The sequence below is a fragment of the Populus trichocarpa genome, chromosome 9, assembly GCF_000002775.5.
Source record: "Populus trichocarpa isolate Nisqually-1 chromosome 9, P.trichocarpa_v4.1, whole genome shotgun sequence".
Taxonomy (NCBI): Eukaryota; Viridiplantae; Streptophyta; class Magnoliopsida; order Malpighiales; family Salicaceae; genus Populus; species Populus trichocarpa.
In genome coordinates this window covers 1,458,019-1,476,332 of record NC_037293.2, presented here as the reverse complement: position 1 = coordinate 1,476,332, position 18,314 = coordinate 1,458,019, and the positions used below count along the sequence as shown (strand labels likewise).

The window sequence follows — 18,314 nt, the reverse complement described above, 5'->3', positions numbered from 1 at the left end:
GTAATTTTAACTGACTTGCCTTTTAAATTATCTCATCTTACCTGCTATCATGCTTTTCCAGAAAAACTTTATTGGCACAAATTAAAACACTTGCATTCTTACCTTTATACCTTTTTCACTATACTCTTTTGTCTGCACATATCTTTACTTCATATTATTTATTTCGTTGTTCATCCATTCACTCAAATCTATAAAAGTATATTGTCAAAATCCATATTCCAGTTGTATTAATGCTTAAAGCTTAATTCAAAAATCTAAGGTAATATGTGTGCAGCCGAAACATATCATTTGTCCATAAACAATACCAAAGAGCTTTTTCAACTGGTGTCCTAAAAATTCTTGCCATATTTTTTAAATATCATGATACCATGTGACAAAAAAATTGAAGACAACAAATAATTTATCGCAAATGATATTCTTAACATTCATAATTCTTTGTCTACGGTCGGTACTAATGAAGCATATAACCCATTGTTACAACTCAAAACAAACAAATAGACATTTCATAATAACTTTTGTAAACATATTAAAAAGGTCCTATCTTTTTGTCACTTTTTATTTCCTCTAAACATTCCTATTACCGTAGATAAAGATGCAGTTTATAAAAAATATTGCTGATCAGATCAACCCATAATTTTAGTCACTTAACATAAGGTGTGATGAATAGAACTAACAGCACAAAGTTGCTAGATATGTATTAAAAAAAGGATTTAATTCTTTCCAACAAAAGTATTTGCAAAATGTTCACAGCTTAAAAGTAACAACAATAATAAATTGATAGACAACATTCATTATTCTTTCTTCACTTATACTAAATTATACAGTTGGTGTTGCAATTACACTACAAAATTGTTTTTCCATGTCCTTTCTATCATTTAAATCAAAGTTTATAAGACTTAGTTAACAAAAAAAATATTGAATTTATTACCTGAGTCATCATTATCATTATATGTTGACGGTGGCAAAAACCAAGTTAATTAATCTGCCAAAGCTGGCATAATATGCTAATATGCTACTATGCTAATCCAGCAACTAATTAGAAGAAAACCATTTTAGCCATAGAATCCCAGTAGTTAAATTGCACAACACACTGAAAAGAACACCAAGCAGCGAAAACAATGGTGTATAAGGTGATTGACCGAAAATAACATTTGAGATAGCTCAATAATTAAAATAGCCACCCTAAAAGCCTAAGGTTTCAAAGTTGTCGTTTTCATTTCAACCAACATAGTTAAACAATAACAATTTAGGTTTGATATAATTTGTGATAGCAAATGTTTTCAGTAATTAATTATTATTAACATAAGTTAACTACATGGATGAGTGAAGACCAAAATCACAACACAATTCTTAACCACAGAAACAATGACTATAATGAACCATTTTTTTTCATGTTTAAATTATAACAAATAACAAATAACATAACTATTCATGCCAATTAAATTATAACAATTAACATAACTATTTAACAATTCTTCACAATTGATACTACACACAAGTTTAATTATGAAAATTATATGCCCTTAGTTTCTAGCTTCTTTACTATCATTTTAAACTTTACTTACTTCTTCTTCTTTTTTTTACAAATTAGCAGCACATTATCAATGAAGAAAAGCCATGATGTTTTGTTTACTAATGTACTGTTTCCCTTGGTTGGAGCTTCACTTTCGTTTGCTTATAATTGAAAACTTTGAAAGATCAATGAAGGGAGGGAGGGCGAGAGCTACGGTTACTGCTTGAAATGATGCATTAATTGAAAGAGTATACGCGTTGTTAGTTTTGGGGGGATTTTGCTATTGGGGACGGTTACAAAACAAAAAGGTTTTTATTGGAGATGATATAAATGACAAATTTGAGTGCATCAAAGTTGTTCATGAGAGTTGATTTTCTAAATGAAAATGACAAATTCCATCTGCAAAGTTCACCCACATAACACAAATTTAGATGAGTAATTATAAGATAATGATGGTTATTGAATCAACAACGAAACCTAGAAAAGAAAAGGAAAGAAATGGAGATTAACATTATCTCCACCTTCCCTTTCATTTTTTCTACTTTTTTCCTTCATTTGACCACTAATAATGCAAGTTTCTTCTTTATTTGCAGGAAATCTCCATCGATAGGGTGACACACAATATTTTTGTTTATAAAGCAACTTCACATGCTGCTTTCCTATTAATTTTGCATGCCCCTACAAACTAATGCAGCAACATTTAACTCTCTTAAAAAGCAATGCAACTCTTTAATGTTGTTGTGGCATCGTTTTGTTTATAATTAGTTATTACATCTTTTTCCTAATGTTTTTTAAATAGACATAATATTTTGTGTGTTGTTTTACTTTTGAAATATAATCAATGACACAATCAGTCTTTTGCAACCACCTCCAATCATGTGAGTCTTTGATCTTTTAATATCTCTACAATATTAATATTTTTAACACAATTTATTCTATTCAGTCTCTAGGTTCTTAATCACTGACATAATTTTTTCCCCTCATAAAATATTAGTTTATCTAGCATTAATTCACAATTATAATATCATCATAGATATTGGTTGTGGGGAAATCACTGTTTCCCCACAACCAAAAGCACTGTGGATTACAACAGTAATCCACAATGCTTTTTCCTCTTTTTTTTTGGTTAACTTTTCCCTTTTTTCTTTTTTTTTTGTTTTTTTTCTTTCTTTTTCAAAATATTTTTTTTTCAAAATTACTTTTGTTTTCAACTTTCCTATTTTTTCTTTTTTTTCATTTATTTTTTCTTTTTTTTTTCAATTTTTTTTTATTTTACTTTTTAAATATTGACCTGGTTAAAATTTTTGCTTTGTAATTTTTTTCTTTAAAATACTGTGGATTGTTGCGATGTTTTTCCACATAGTTTTTCTATTTTATTTCTTTATTTTTCAAAATTATATTTGTCAATTTTTTAAATATTGAGCTGATTGAGAATTTAGTTTTGTAATTTTTTTCTTTAAAACATTGTTAATTGCTACAGTATTTCTCCGCATGGTTTTTTTTAATGATTTTCTCCGAAATTATCTTTTTTGATTTTATTTTTTAATATTGAGCTGGTTAAAAATTACAGTTATAATATGTGAGAAAAACACTGTAACTTTCCTCGAAAATTACTGTTGATTGCTACAGTGTTTTTTCCCACATGATTTTTTTCTGTTTTTGTTATGTTTTTCCCTAAAATTATCTTTGTCAATTTTATTTTTTAAATATTAAGCTGGTTAAGAATTGCAATTACAAGTAAATACAAGTTTTTCCTCACAAAACACTATGGATTGATACAGTTTTTCCTCACACGGTTTTTTTCCAGTTTCTTTTGTGTTTTCTTTTTTTCTTGTGATATTTTTTTTCAAAATTATCTTCGTCGATTTTTTTTTTAATATTGAGTTGGTTAGAATTTAACTTTGTAATAAAGCTTAATCATGTGGGGAAAGCATTGTAGCTTTGCTCATAAAACATTGTGGATTGCTACAGTGTCTCTCCGCATGGTTTTTTTTTGTTATAATTTTTTTCAAATTATCTTTTTCAATTTTTTTTTAATATTGAGTTGTTTGTGAATTACAATTATAAGTCATTACAAATAAAATTAAATCATGTGGGAAAACACTGTAGCTTTCATCACAAAACACTGTGAATTGCTACAGTGTTTCCAACATGATTTTTTTTTTGGTGTTTTTTTGTAATTTTTTTTTCTAAAATTGTCTCTGTCAATTTTTTTTAATATTGAGCTAATTAAGAATTTAGCTTTGTAATTGTTTTTCTTTAAAACACTGTGAATTGTTTTAAAGTGCTGGTTCACAATTATTTATCTAGCGCTGGTTCTATTACTTATCTAGCGCTGGTTCACAATTATAACACTATTAAGTGCATTTGTTTTATAAGCCCGCGGCAGCGCGCGGACATTTCATCTCGTAATTAAATTAAAAGATGTTAGCATTTAGATATATTGTTAAACCTTTATATTTAACTATTCACCCTACTATTCAAAGCCATTTTTCTCCTTCTAAGTTCTTGAATTTGTTTTGCATTTTATTAACTTAACTTCATTTCTTCTCAATTTCATCCTTGAAAGTTATGTTCACATGATTTTATATGTCGGGATTTGTTTTTATTTGCATATTCTTACATACTCGATGTGTCATAAAATATTCTGATATTAAATTAGAAATTGATTTTATAAAATACAATTTTAGGTTATTGTTCAATAAAAAAATGAAAATACAAGGATCAAAATTAAAGAAAAAAAAAACAGAGCTCTTTTTTCAAAAAGTGCGAGAAACTTCAATTCCATCTCTCAAGTTTCAAACTATACATATTTGGTTCTTATTTTTTAAGGTTTTTATGTTTCAGTCCTTGAACATTGAGGAGAGAGAAGTTTGATGGAAAAGGGAGTGGAGAGAGAAAATTTTTAGCCGACGACAAAAAAATCAAACATAGTGTCAATGAGTTGGCCTTAGAGAGAAGAGTTCAATGGAGGTGATTTTACCTTTAAGAATGCTGGAAAAGGTAGATCGAGATTTGTGAATTTTGTTTTGATTCGATTTGATTTTAGGTTTTAAACTAATTACAGAGTGTTTTAGGGTTGGAAATGACTTTATTGATGTTTCTATAATGATTTTAAGGTGTTTTTATGTTTCAATCCTTAAATATTGAGGGATGAGAGAGAAGCTTGATGAAAAAGAAAAAGGAGAGAGAAAATATTTGGTTGATGATAAAAAGATTAAACTTGGTGTCAATGAGTTGTTCTTTGAGAGAAGAGTCCAATGAAGGCGGTTTCACCTTTAAACATGCTGGAAAAAGGTAAATTGGGATTTGTGAATTTTGTTTTGATTCGGTTTGATTTTGAACTAATTAGAGAGTGTTTTAGGGTTGAAAATGATTTTGTTAAGGTTTCTATAATGATTTTGAGATGTTTTTAGATAAAGAAAAAGTTGAAAATAGTTTTTTTGAATCCCAAAACTTGGATCTTGATTTTCTGATCATCAAAGTTGATTGAATAATGCTCTAGATAAAAGTGTTGTCTATTAAAATAAAAATAAAAAAACACTAAAATAAACAACTTATCGCCCTCTTTTTTTTTTTTTCTAGAAAAGTAAAATCAGGCTTAGGTACGCTTGGAATTTTTCATTTTTGACCAGTGGTGCGGGCCTCCCTTTTGTTTTTTAATTTTAATTAATTTTTTTTCTTTTAATTTAAATTTTAACTAATACGCTCTGTCGCATATTTATTTAATTTTTTAGATTAATTTTTTTATATAGAAATTAATCTTTTGAATTTTTTTTATAATTTTATAATATTTCAAAAAGATTATTGTAATTTATCTTTATTTTTTTTTGTTTTAAATTTTAGATAGATAAGTTCTATTTGCATGAAGCATTTAAAAAATAATAACTATTTGTATGTACAAACTGAAATTAACCTTTAATCGTATATATATAAAAAAGGATAAATGAAGTAAAATATTTGCATGTTCCTTTTGCTTCTTACAAGGAAGATCAATTTTCCATTTTAGTGTGTCATCAGCTTTAACAATTTTTTTTGATTTATTAGTTTATATATTTTTCAATTCACTTTATTAAACATAGATATCATCTTTTCATTTCATAATTAAAAAATCATAATACTAAAAAATACATCTATAATGCTAGTGCCTTACTTTTTTTACTATAAAATACAAATAGTGATACTTATTTATATGTAAAACTTTAATATAATACATTAAAATAAATTTTTTAATATTTATTTAGGAAATATTTATGAGGTATTTACATTGGTAAAAGTCTTACAATTCTATACCACATAATAAATAATTATTACTAACTAGGTTATTAGATTATTGGATTTATCAACTAATATTAAAATAATTCAAGTTAATTTAAATTAATTAATTTTATTAAAATGATAATATTTTATTATTTTTTACAAGATTTAATCAAGTTTATTTGTGTTAATTAGGTTATTAAAAAATTTGATTGGATCAAACTGAATTAATATCTTATAAGTTTGGTTTTGTATTTCGAGTAAGAGGATTGAATAAATTTTAAAAAATTTTATTTAAAATTAATTTTTTATATTTTTAAATTTTTTGATTATATTAATATAAAAATTAAAATTTTAAAAATAAAAAAAATTATTATTTTAATATATTTAAAATAAAAAACAACATAAAAACATACTCCCAAATCAAAATCGGAATGAATTGAATCCACAGAGGTAAATGAATGATAATTACTCACCCTCGCATGGCTACCGCCGCTACCTTATTCTTATCTCGCCTTTCTTTCTTTCGATTCACCACTAATAAATCTTCTTCAATAAAACCAAACCCATTTTTTCTCTATTCTAAAACTACTAAGGTTTAGTTATGACCACTGCCAACTAAAAGAAACAAAAATCATTTTCGTTCTTTATTTTTTAGTGGATTTTGTCTTAATTTCAGTTATTTAAATTGTTTGTGCAGAATCCAAATCGACCAAGACTCATTTCAATGGCATCGGAAGCGAAGGAATCAGCTTCAAACAATCCAGGTCTTCACACCACTCCTGATGAAGCTACTAAAGGATATATCATGCAACAAACTGTAAGCCCTTTCTTTTTTCTTTTTCTTTTCGATTTAGAATTGATGGGGTTTAGTAAATTTTTTTTTGATATTTTATGCAGATGTTTCGAATTAAGGATCCTAAAGTCAGTCTTGACTTCTATTCTCGTGTTTTGGGCATGTCGTAAGTTTTTTTTTTCTTTTTTTTTTCTTAATGTAAGTAAGTTTATTCTCGTTAAAACTAATTTTTTTTTAAAAGGTAAGTAAGTTTATTCTCGTTAAAACTAATTATGGTGATTTGGGATATTGTTTTTCCTTATTTTATGATTTAGGATTTTTTCCCCCTGAATTTTGTCTCGTGTAATTTATGTGGGTTTAGTGCTGATTTTTTTTTTCGAGGAAAAAAAGAGGTTAAAGATATTGGAATTGTTTGCCATTGTTATTTGAAGCATGAAATAATGACAAAGTAAATGGTGTTAGAGATGTTGTTTTTTGAGGGTGTTTGGCAAAGTATATGCTGTTAAAGATGTTGTTGCTTGAGGGTGTTTGACAGGTTATATGGTTTTAGAGATGTTGCTTGAGGGTGTTTGACAAAGTATATGGTGTTAGAGATGTTGTTGCTTGAGGGTATTTTTATTTTTGGAAGATAACATTTTTACTCTTGCAACGAAACCCAAAAGGTGGTTTTTTGTTTTTTCCTTCTTTGGTTGAAGAGTGGCTCTTTGGTAAGATACTAAATGATGACAACCTTATGACGCTGGGTTTCAAGATGGTGAATTGATGGTGTTTGTGTAGGCATGCTTTGCTTCTGTGCTACCATATCATTTTGGATACACATAGGAGTAAAAGTCTATAAAATTAAGTCGTACTTGTATATAACAACTCCTTTTTAAATTTTCAATATGGATAGGTTGTCCTCGGTAATAATGATACGTTCACATTTCTGGAAATCTCAGGTTGCTAAAGAGACTGGATTTTCCAGAGATGAAGTTCAGCCTGTATTTTTTGGGCTATGAGGTAATTTAGATAGCAATGCATCTAAAAGAGCTAGTGTTATTTATGGGGTGTGTTTGAGTGTTAATATTTTGTGAATTTCACCACATTCCTTTCCTTCTTTTGGTGCCATATATTTAGCTAAAAAAAAAAAAAATCATTATGCTCTGCAGCTTTTACAGTGGACATATCTGTTTGATGTAGGATCATGCATCAGCTCCAGGCGACTCAGTTGAAAGAACAGTTTGGACTTTTGGTCGGAAGGCTACAATTGAATTAACACAGTTAGAATGATTGATGCACTTCTTTCTCTTTTTTCTTATCTCAAAACACAATGTTTTTTTTTTCTCCTTTCTGTTTTTCCTTATTAGTGTCCTGTGTTTGATATTTTCTGACAACTAAATGCTTCCAACAGTAATTGGGGCACTGAAAGTGATCCTGAGTTCAAATATCACAATGGAAATTCAGAACCGCGTGGCTTTGGTATGTAAGATCTTATGATTCAGGAGGATTTTGTCTAGATTCACCCTTTGTAGCAGTATGATAATTGTAATACATGTAACTTCCATGTAATTGTGGCATATATGAAGCGGTATCATATAGTCAAGAATGATGATTTTGATATGTTGATCTCTGGCACTGTGTACCACTTGAATGCAATTTGGCTGGCAAAACTTTCTAAAAAACACTTTTATTTTGGCCACTTTAGTGATATCATTTTAAACTAGAGGCATGCATATAATTAAATATGACATGCTATTATTGTGTAATCCATTAACTGTGTCTCTGTATATATTTTCATGATGCAAGACCAAATAGACTAGGGTATATGAGGTATGAGTTTTTCTCGAGGAAGGTATCAATGTAGTTTGGGGTCTGTGGGGCTGGTTTTTTGTGTTGTTGGTGGTTTATTAATAGGAATGGAACAGAAGCTGTGAACAAGATCTTTAGAGTTTTTTCAGTGGCGTATATGGTGTCTTTGAATCACAATGAAAAGTTGCTTTGAATCAAAATCAATAAGTTATTCTAGCAAAATGCTTCAAGTTGAATGAATATGTGTTTGGCAACGATGCTATAATATATGCTTTAAAATTCCCCTTTCCTTATGTCTCTTTTGATAAATGATTCTGTCAATTTTGAGTCAAAATCAATAATCACTTCAGCTTAAAGAAATGTTCAAACTTAAATTGAAAAACTTAAATGAAGAGTTGGTGAATGCAGTCTTGCACCCTAAAGCACCTCAATGAACCCTCGGAAAGGAAGGGTTACTTTCTTAATCCAGGCTGTCATAAGAGTTTTTGATTGCTTCACTTAACAGTTGCATTTTTACAAAACTTGCCATAAGAGTTTTTGATTGCATTAACAGTTGGCATGGCTCAAATCAACAGTCGCATTTTTACAGTTTAGTTTCTACCTGACATCAAACAAGGGGGGCTAAGTCATAATGCGCTGCTCTTTCATTGAAATTTTAATCTACATCTCCTGTTAACTAACATACAAGATCAGTTCCTTCTTTTTCTTTAGATTTATGGTACTTTATTTGTAAAGGATGATTATCCCAAGCAAGAAGTAATGTTGACGGTTTTTATTTGCATTTCAGGACATATTGGTGTTACTGTTGATGACACATACAAGGCATGTGAGAGATTTGAACGCCTAGGGGTGGAGTTTGTCAAAAAACCCGAGGATGGTAAGTCACCTCTTTTAGATGATAAAATAGTTTATCGTTAATTACATGAACATCTGATTTGCACTTTGTAGCTGGTAGTTTATATGTAATGTAGTGATCAGGTTAAATGGTTTGCTATTTGGCTAGATAAAACGGATGTTAATTTTGGGCATGGGTTCTGTCCTATACATGGCATCAATCAATGGTTTGACCTGCAAGTTGGTCTACATATTTTTTTTTAGTTTGAAATAAGAGGTAAATTTCTGGATGATGTACCCATCTGCTTCTTTTGTGCGCACGTGCACATGTCAAGAGGACGAGGGAAAGAAAACAGCCACATATAAATCCTGGAGCAGGATGGTACGGGAATGTCGATTCATCACTGGTCCATGAGTGGTGAGGATTTTGTATGGGTTAAGAATTAGGTTTAGATTTAGGACTTGAGACTGTTCTCAATAATCATGCTCTGGCAAGAAACTTCTAATTTAGCAAATTGAGGTGGTATATGTTTAGAGAATAAAGGAGGAGAATAGAATGTGTGCCATGGTTTCTTAAACAGTAATATGCTAGGTGATATGATATTGTGAGAATGAAACTTTCTGCATGAACTGAGAAATCATATTATCATATTAGCTAAGTTCACGATGCCATCAACAAATTCTGTGCTACTGATTCATGGACCATAAGTTTACATTGTGTCATAGAATCAATGGTACAAAGTGTGGTAATTTGCTGCAATGTTTGTGGTCAACCTATTTGACTATCTCAATGGACTTGATCATTGATGACTCTGCCCTCATCCTCTACAGTTGTCTTTATATGAATCTCTTGACTAATCCATAGTCCAAGGACGGGAATTGATATAAATTAGTTCTCTTTAATAAATTTAACCATTAAGTTATATGATTTCTTGGTTGGAGTAGTACCATCTCTCAAAAGCTTACCTTTATAGTAGTAAACATAGAATGTGTTTTGGTAATGTGGCTGGAAGTGCTTTCCAAAGTGCTTGTTGCTTGGTGCTTTTCGAAGGTCTTGACATACTTTATCTCAAAACCATTGAAAAGCACCTAAAAAAGCATTAATTTGGTGTCTTTTCTTTTCAACCTGAAAAGGACTTCCAATGGAATTACTGAAGACACATTTATTGACATTCAACCAAATTTATCTTTGCACTGTGTACTTGTCTTCTGTTTTCCTTTCTTATTGCAGGCGTAATGACTTAAGGAAAATAGTTGTTTTATTTGGGTTTATGGTGCAACAAAGGAATTTATTGCCATTGGTGCATCATTTATTTTATAGTTTATATTTACTTGGCTCAAATCTGTGAGTCTGGCTGCAGGAAAAATGAAAGGGATAGCATTCATTAAGGATCCTGATGGCTATTGGATAGAAATCTTCGATCTCAAAACTATTGGAAAAATAACTGAATCTGCTGCTTGATATCATGTGAGACACTATACAACTTTTTTTATTGTTTTTGTTGTTGCTATTGCTTTATTTTTATCTCTTCCATCTTTCATGGATTGGCAACAGAATCAACTTTATATTGTTACTGTTCATGATGCAAAATTGTTTTCACATGGTACGGACATCCATTTTTATTGTAGATGTATTTTTTTTTAACTGGGGAATACATGTTATTGTTAGTAAATAAGTTTCAGTTCAAGATTACATCACCTTTGGATTTTTTGACCTGTGAAGACTTGAGTGTGTCACTAGTTGATGGTGAAATGTTCTCTTAACTAATTGTCGAGGATATGAATGTTGCGGGTGTAGGAGCTTTTAAGGGTGCAAGTTTCTAGGGTGTTTGGTTGCATTACAAGTTATAACTTTATGAAATGTTATTGTGATGGTGCTGGTGGTGGTTGCTTTATTCATTTTAACCTCCAAATAACTTTACCCTGCTAGGCCAACATTTAACTCCTTTGGGGAATTAAGGATTAAACATGCCTAACAAAAAGATTGTCTAACATGGGTAAAAGCTATGTTGCTTGAATGACCACATTGACCATCCTTGACCATGCATGCATGCCTTTTGGCCTCTCCCATACCTCATTATTCTCTGAGATATGTTCACATGAGTTGCTTGAACATTAGTGGGTGTTCCTTTATCACGCTCCATATATTTTGCTAGGAAACTTGCAATTCTGGTGCATGCGATATCTGTCTTGTTCCATATATTATCGGGAGAGAGCCCCATGAGTGTATGATGAATTGCCCAGTCACGTGTGATCTCCAAAAATTAACACTCAACTCTGGTATCAAGCCTTGTATCTAAGTAGTGTGTAAAGCAGTGCATTCCGAACTGCCTCCTTTATGTCTACCCCATGCCCCAGCCCCCCAAGCAAGATCTTAGCTATGTTTAGCTGGAATCTCTACTGTGTGCACGAGGGAGCAAAGCAGAAGGGATGGGGTGTAAGGGTGGCCTGACTGCAGTTCATTTTGTTATCCATGCTTGTTCTAGGCATTGATCTTTTTGTCAATTTTGTGAGGTCAATGGTTTATTTGCTGGTCTTGATAATTTGAAACTCAAATGTCTTGATGCAGGAAAAGGGGCGTGTTGCAGTTTTGAAGGTTTCTTTCCTCTGAAGGATTCTCCAAAGTAGACTTGCAACGGTGACAAAATTATGATGGGAAAGTTGTTTTCAATGCATGCATTTCTTGTGTTTGTTAATGCACCTATAGTTTTATTTAACAAATAATTTTTTTATTGCTTACTCTTCCCCAAAAGGTACTGCGGATGATAAATGAATGACAACGTTTGTGTTGGTGTTAAATATTTTTCCAGCAAACGAGATCGACAGGGGAGAAATAGATGAGGAAACCCCCCCTCCCCCCCCCCCCTGTTTTCCTAGGAAAGAATGAGCTATTGCTATTGTAAAATAGCATTCTGTGTGTATAGATTAGAGGAGACGAAATTCGATCAGTGTGGAGTGGCATTCTCGACGAAATTTGTTGAGCAGGAAATTTAGGTGTCACGCCATTGTTTCAAGGGAGCTCTTGATGTTGGATGCAGGCTGCCCTTTATGGTGGAATTCATTCATACGATTGATGGCTTGGATTCTCATGGGCAATTGTTCGAAGTAAATATTTTGGATTAAGGTTATCAAGTATACAACTATTAGAACATATACAACTAGATTATGCTATTATTTTCATCGAAGAATGCTCAACCCAATTCTTCCAATTCTTGAACTAAAAACGAGAATGCTGCAGGTCTCCCATCTTTCTCCTATTTTTCTATCCAGTTTCGTTCTTCTCTCCACCCTTTTTAGTTTTAGCTTAAACTAGTTTGATTTCCTGTTGTGCAATGGGATGTAGCATTTGTTTTATCAAAGCAAAAAAGAAGAAAAGTTGCTGATGCTGTTAATGTTTTTTTTTTACTTTTAGGAAATTTTAACTGCAAACTGAAAAGCTATTATGTGCATTTAATAAAATAAATTAATAATTATGCGTTAATAAATGATAATAAATATATTGATTTTAATTAAGATAAAGATGCATGTTGCAAGTTAGAAAATTCATGATTGTCAATGCAAGTTAAAAAAACATATATCAACATAATATGTAGTATCTGATTGAATGTTAAGAAAATAAATGTGATGAAATCATGTAAAAGATCAATTTAAAAATATTAAAAATAAAAATTTGATTATAAGCGAATATTCATGAACAATTTATTATTACTATTATATTTTTACATATTAGGTACATAATTATTTAAGAATCATATCACAATTGAAGGGTATATGGATTGTCATGGCATGCATAACATTGAATGTTGGATCTGCCTTCTGGATTGATGAGAGTTTTGAATGTATTGGGATTAATTATAAAATCATGATTTAAAAGAGTCGTCACCTAGTATTATGGTTACTAGAAAACCTACAAGTATGCAAGAGTCTAGGCAAAAGGACTAGTTTTGCATGGAAAGACGCATCACTCTTGATGCACCATAGCTATGATAAAATGTATTATTGATTGATTTTTTTTTTTCTAAATCATGTTTATATTCATTGGTTTGTCTAAAGTTCAAGAAAAGATTATTCTCAGTAAGAAGATATCTATCTTATCATACTAAAACCTAACTATTCTAAGGCCCAAAAATTAATGGTGTTTTTGAAATTTCAGTCAAATCTTAATGGATAATCACAAACTTGTCATAATACCCATTAACTAATTTTTGTATTTTTCAAAGTATGAAAAAAAATGCAATTTTTTTTTTTATAAAATATGCATGAATTGTTTTTTTTCAAAATTTGGTTGTATGCACACAAATAAAAATATATTTTTGTATTTTTTAAATAAAGAATTTATTTTGATTTTTTCCTAAAATTTTGAAGAAAAATAGATAAATTTAATATCAAGTCAGTATCTTATTGTGTAAGTTCACATCCTAAACATTAAATGAAAAGATTAGAAAACATGCAAGACCCATAAATAATTTTAAAATGTTCACTAAATTTTTTTCTAAAGTTTTGGAAATAATTTAGGATTTATTTGGCAAAAGCATAAAAAAAGAGAGAAAAGAAACATTGTTGGAAAACTAGCAGGGTGCTTTTTCTAAACATGTCCTTAACTAAAAATCAGAAGCTTAGAAATTGTTTTATGACCACATTTGACAAACGTGCCCTAAGGATAAGAAAATGCATTTTTTTTCCTTTGATAAAAACTAGACATGTGAAACACATCTTTAAGTTTGGAAAGGGCTCAGCCCAACTACGTGGGCTGAGCTTCTTGGCCTAAAGCTCAAGCCCAAAAACACAATCCAAAAATAGAAACGAAGAAATGAAAATCAAATGAGGATTTTTGCTTGAAATTAATGAAGAACATGAAGAGTACGATGAAGAACCCATGAGTATGGATTCAATTTGGCCCTTAATTGATATCTAAACTTTGATTTTCTTGTAATTTCATCCATGATTCCATCTGATTAAACTTCTAAAAATTAAATTTGATCTTTCAAAATTTCAATCTCAATTAGACCCAAATTAAGTTTTCAAACTTAATTTTTCACCAATTAAGTCTTTAATAAAATTAATTTGACCCATTAAAAGTTTAATTAAGTTCTGCACTTAATTAATTTTTTTAAATTTTTGCCTAAATTAATCTTTAAACTTAATTAAATATTTAATTAAGCCCATGATTAAATCAAGCCAGCCTATTAAAAATATAATTAAGCCCTCAAACTTAATTTTTATGCAAATTCATCTAATGTTCATTTAAGTTAATCTTGAATTTGTATTGTCTTTCACATTTAGTTTCTTCAAGGGTACAATTGAGTTTCCAATATTGCAAAGATCTAGCTTGGTCTTTCCATCTCTCATTTATGCATTTAGATCCCTCTTCAGCCTATTCTTATCAACCAAATCGCTTGTACTTCTAGAATTTTTTTATTTTATAAAAGAAAAATGATGATTTTAGGAACCTAAAATTGAGTTATGACATGGATTATTATGTTAAAAAAAATTAAATTGAAAAAAATAAAGAAAAGGGCTAGACGTAACGTCTGAAAAAAAACAACGTCAAACACCCCTGGGTCTACAAGCTAGACCCACGCATTCGAGCTTTTTTTTAAGGGTGGATGACATATCATTTTCTTTTTTTTTCCTAAAAAAAATAAGAGCAAATAACTCGTCGTTTGCCAACCCATATTTTGGCCATCTAAGGGTGGCTGAAAAATTAGGTTATGGTGTTTTTGGATTTAAAATTCTATCTTTTAACCTATTTTGAAACAAAAACACATAAGAAATACCCTAAAAACCTCAATAAACTAATCTCTCAACTCAAAATACTCTTAAATTGATCAAAAAAGCACAAAAGCAAACGAAAAAAAATTCTCTCTCGAGCTCAATCTACTTTTGTAAAGCAAGAAGAAGGTTAAAAACAACCATCATCAAACTCCTCTCGTCAAATATAACCATTAGATACCAAGTTTGGCCATTTTGGTTGCCTAAATCGTGACAACCAATAACTTTTCGACGAGTTTCCTTCTTCTTTCTCAAATTTAGGGACTATAAAATGAACAAATTGAATTTTTGGATTAAAATGAAAATTATTATGAATTTGAGATTAGCCATATATTTTAATTGTATATTACAATTAAGTTTAGGTCTTTTAATTTGGTATTTTTTTTTACCATAAATGCACACCTAATTTCATCTAAATAGGCCATAAAAATATTCAATTGAAAGAGGAAAAAACTATGAAAAAGAAAAAAAGAAAAAAGAAAAGGGGCCAAGTGCTTTTTTATTTATATGAACAACATAGAAATTGAATTGACTCCTCAAATCTTTTAGTATATAGTATAATCATTTTTAAGAATCTTTTAGTATATACATTCTTAAGATTGTAGACATGGTGTCTTTTGCTTGGTATAATAAATTTTGAGATTTTGGCCTAATCTTCTTATAAGCATGGTATCTATACCAAGATTAGTTTAATATAAGTTAAAATGTGCTTTATGATTATCACTAAGCAGAGACATGGTTTGAGTTTCATGTTGAACTAGATTTAGAGCTAATCTGGTTAAATTCAATCAACCTGGCGAGTCAAACCAAAACCTAATCAAAATCAAGATGAGATCCAGTTTCATTTTTTATCTAATTGTTTTTTTCTAAAACGACTTGTTTAAATTGTTTTTCTTTAATATTAGTACGATGTTATTTTAGATTGACTCGTCCAACCTATGATTTAGATCTTAAATCTAATTGCAAACCAGACAAGATTTTACAACTACGGTCAAAGCGGATATTGGTTTTACCACATGTAAAGTTGGTAGCTTAAATAAATCCTTGTGCCAACTGTTCAAGTTTGATAATTGTGGGATACCCCTTCCATGGTCCATAATCGATCGAGGAAGAAAGTTTGGTATGGAAAAGACAATGTTATTAATACCCATCACTATGTGGGTGACCATTCTCAAGGCTTAGGCTTCGAAGTTTGGTAGACGAGGAATGGACTTAGTTAATATTTCATGAAATGGTTGAGATTTGGGAGGCTATCCCAAGGTGGGTCAGTCTACAAATTCAAAGACATAGCCCTTTATTGGGTTTTCAAAACACGAAAACACAATCATAGACATATGATTTTCTCTTCAAGACTTTGCATACATCTTTGGAGTGCCTTGGGCACGCCTTACTAGAGTAAAAAAAAATAGAAAGACCCGTGAGCAAAAAGCAGTCAAATTAGTAACCCTAAGTCCAACCTACCTCATAACCTCTAAATTCACACCTCATGAAGCTGTGATTGTGCATTGTTTATTGCCAAAATAAGAACTCTTCATGTGAATGGCATTAATCGCTAGTAGAAAATCTTGGGAGGTAGAAAATTTGTCTGTGTTGTCCTATGTGTGATTAGAGTGGTTTCTTCAGGTCATAAACAATAGTCAACCAAAGTCCCAAACAAGACTTTAGAGGTTCATATACAACGATGTCATACTCAAGTGTCTGTATCAAGTCATGAAAAGGGCCATTTACTTAATTCCTTGCCCTTCTCAAAATATATTAAATTTTCTGCTACAGTTATTTGCTCAAACTGCCAACATTTATCAATGTCCTTAAAAGGAATGGTTCCAAGTGTTGGTTTAACTGCCATGACTTCATGTGATCACCGTAACTTTAAAAATTGTTTTTTTTTTCATATTTTTTTTTATCTCATATTGTAGTCAAATCTAGCTATTTATAACTTTTTTTTTAAATCTATTTTTTTCAAAATAATAGTCGCAAAAACTATCATAATACTAAACATGCACTAGAGCTTTATTTAATAATGATTCTAAAATGCATTTCAAAGTATTTATCAAAATACATTTGAATTGAAAAAATAATAAATTAAATTATTTTTAATATTTTTGAATATGGTAAAATTGAAAACGTTAAAAAACATTTAAATTTTTCTTACAAAAATATTTACACTACATTGCCAATCACACTATATAAACATTCTTTTATATTAGTCTTGGCAATAAACATACAATATATATATATATACACACATTCCTAATGCGAGAGACTTGTCAGGAGGTGCCACTTGCCTTTTGACCTTTACACTTCACTAGAAAAGACATTCCTAGAAATAGATATCCGGAGCATGGCCATCTGCTTTCTAGCAATCAAAATTGGAAAACTTTTTTTATTATTAAAGAAAATCATATAGCTGGCAGCCTAGTTAATTTTTATTTAATGTTATATTTTTAATATTGCCAATCCGATCCATATATACAAGTAGAGGTGTACGAAACAAGGCCAGAGAGGCACATATATAGAAAAATGGCACTGCCTGACTGAGATCTTTGGGTCATGGTAATTTGGACCTGTTTGGAGTAATTCCCGATGGGGATTCCCTGTCGCTCTGTGTTTGCTTGCATAAAATTTACAAACCCAGATCAGGTCAGTCACTGGTGACCGAAAAAAAAAAGAAAAAAAATGATTATATTCATGTAATTCAGTTGCAGAAAATCAGTTTAATCTGACCAAAGTCATGAGAAAAATCCAAATCTTTACATTATAATTATAAGTATTTGGAATTTTGAAACATTGGTTTTGTAGGGATACTATTATTCGTAAGTATAGTAATTTGATCTACGTACCACGCTAGCTTTGATTTTTAATTTTATTCTTTATATTATGGAGAAATTCTTGTTGATGTTATGGGATATATAGTTATTTGAATCAATTAATTTATATATATGATCATATGGAAACAGCAGCTAGAGCATATTCTACAAGAAACTCCAACAACTATTCCTCAACATATACAGTGATCTCTACCTATATGCATTAATTAGAATATTAAATACATTTCTAGATATATATAACAAGTTGTAAGTGGTCGATATTTAGTATTTATTTTCTCCCCCCTCCCCAAATAAAATAAAATAATTGAATCCAGACCTCTTTTTTTGTAATAAAAAAACAAGATGTACATATGAACTTTGCGGGTGTGCATGCTTCAATTTCGTCCACTCTGGGGCCTGGAGAAAACATTAAATTGACACCGAGATGCTTTTAACTATCATATCAAGCCCATCTCTATTAGGTTAAAATAATAATTTATGAATTAATTAGTGGTGAGAATCAACTGGTTGTCAGCAATGATCATAG

At 30.3% G+C, this 18,314-nt stretch overlaps 1 protein-coding gene across 2 annotated transcripts; it reads left to right on the top strand.

Moving 5' to 3' along the window:
- Window positions 1–6,177: 6,177 nt before the first annotated feature.
- On the top strand, window positions 6,178–11,987 carry LOC7491165 (lactoylglutathione lyase). 2 transcript variants are annotated; one of them, XM_024608063.2, is made up of 9 exons: window positions 6,178–6,223; window positions 6,471–6,590; window positions 6,671–6,732; window positions 7,505–7,565; window positions 7,746–7,825; window positions 7,957–8,024; window positions 9,142–9,231; window positions 10,550–10,656; window positions 11,758–11,987. In XM_024608063.2, exons 2-8 carry the CDS (start codon window positions 6,498–6,500, stop codon window positions 10,648–10,650), a joined length of 555 nt encoding a protein of 184 aa, XP_024463831.1. In that variant the 5' UTR covers window positions 6,178–6,223; window positions 6,471–6,497; the 3' UTR covers window positions 10,651–10,656; window positions 11,758–11,987. The 2 variants fall into 2 exon arrangements, with proteins under 2 accessions (XP_024463831.1, XP_002313532.2); XM_002313496.4 differs by having other exon boundaries at window positions 6,217–6,366.
- The last annotated feature ends 6,327 nt before the right edge of the window (window positions 11,988–18,314 follow it).

Coding starts and splice junctions, on each gene's coding strand:
- LOC7491165 (XM_002313496.4), top strand. CDS start 6,232: ATGATAATTACTCACCCTCGCATGGCTACCGCCGCTACCTTATTCTTA. Junction 6,733..7,504: donor TCTCGTGTTTTGGGCATGTC/GTAAGTTTTTTT, acceptor TGGAAATCTCAG/GTTGCTAAAGAGACTGGATT. Junction 7,826..7,956: donor GCTACAATTGAATTAACACA/GTTAGAATGATT, acceptor TGCTTCCAACAG/TAATTGGGGCACTGAAAGTG.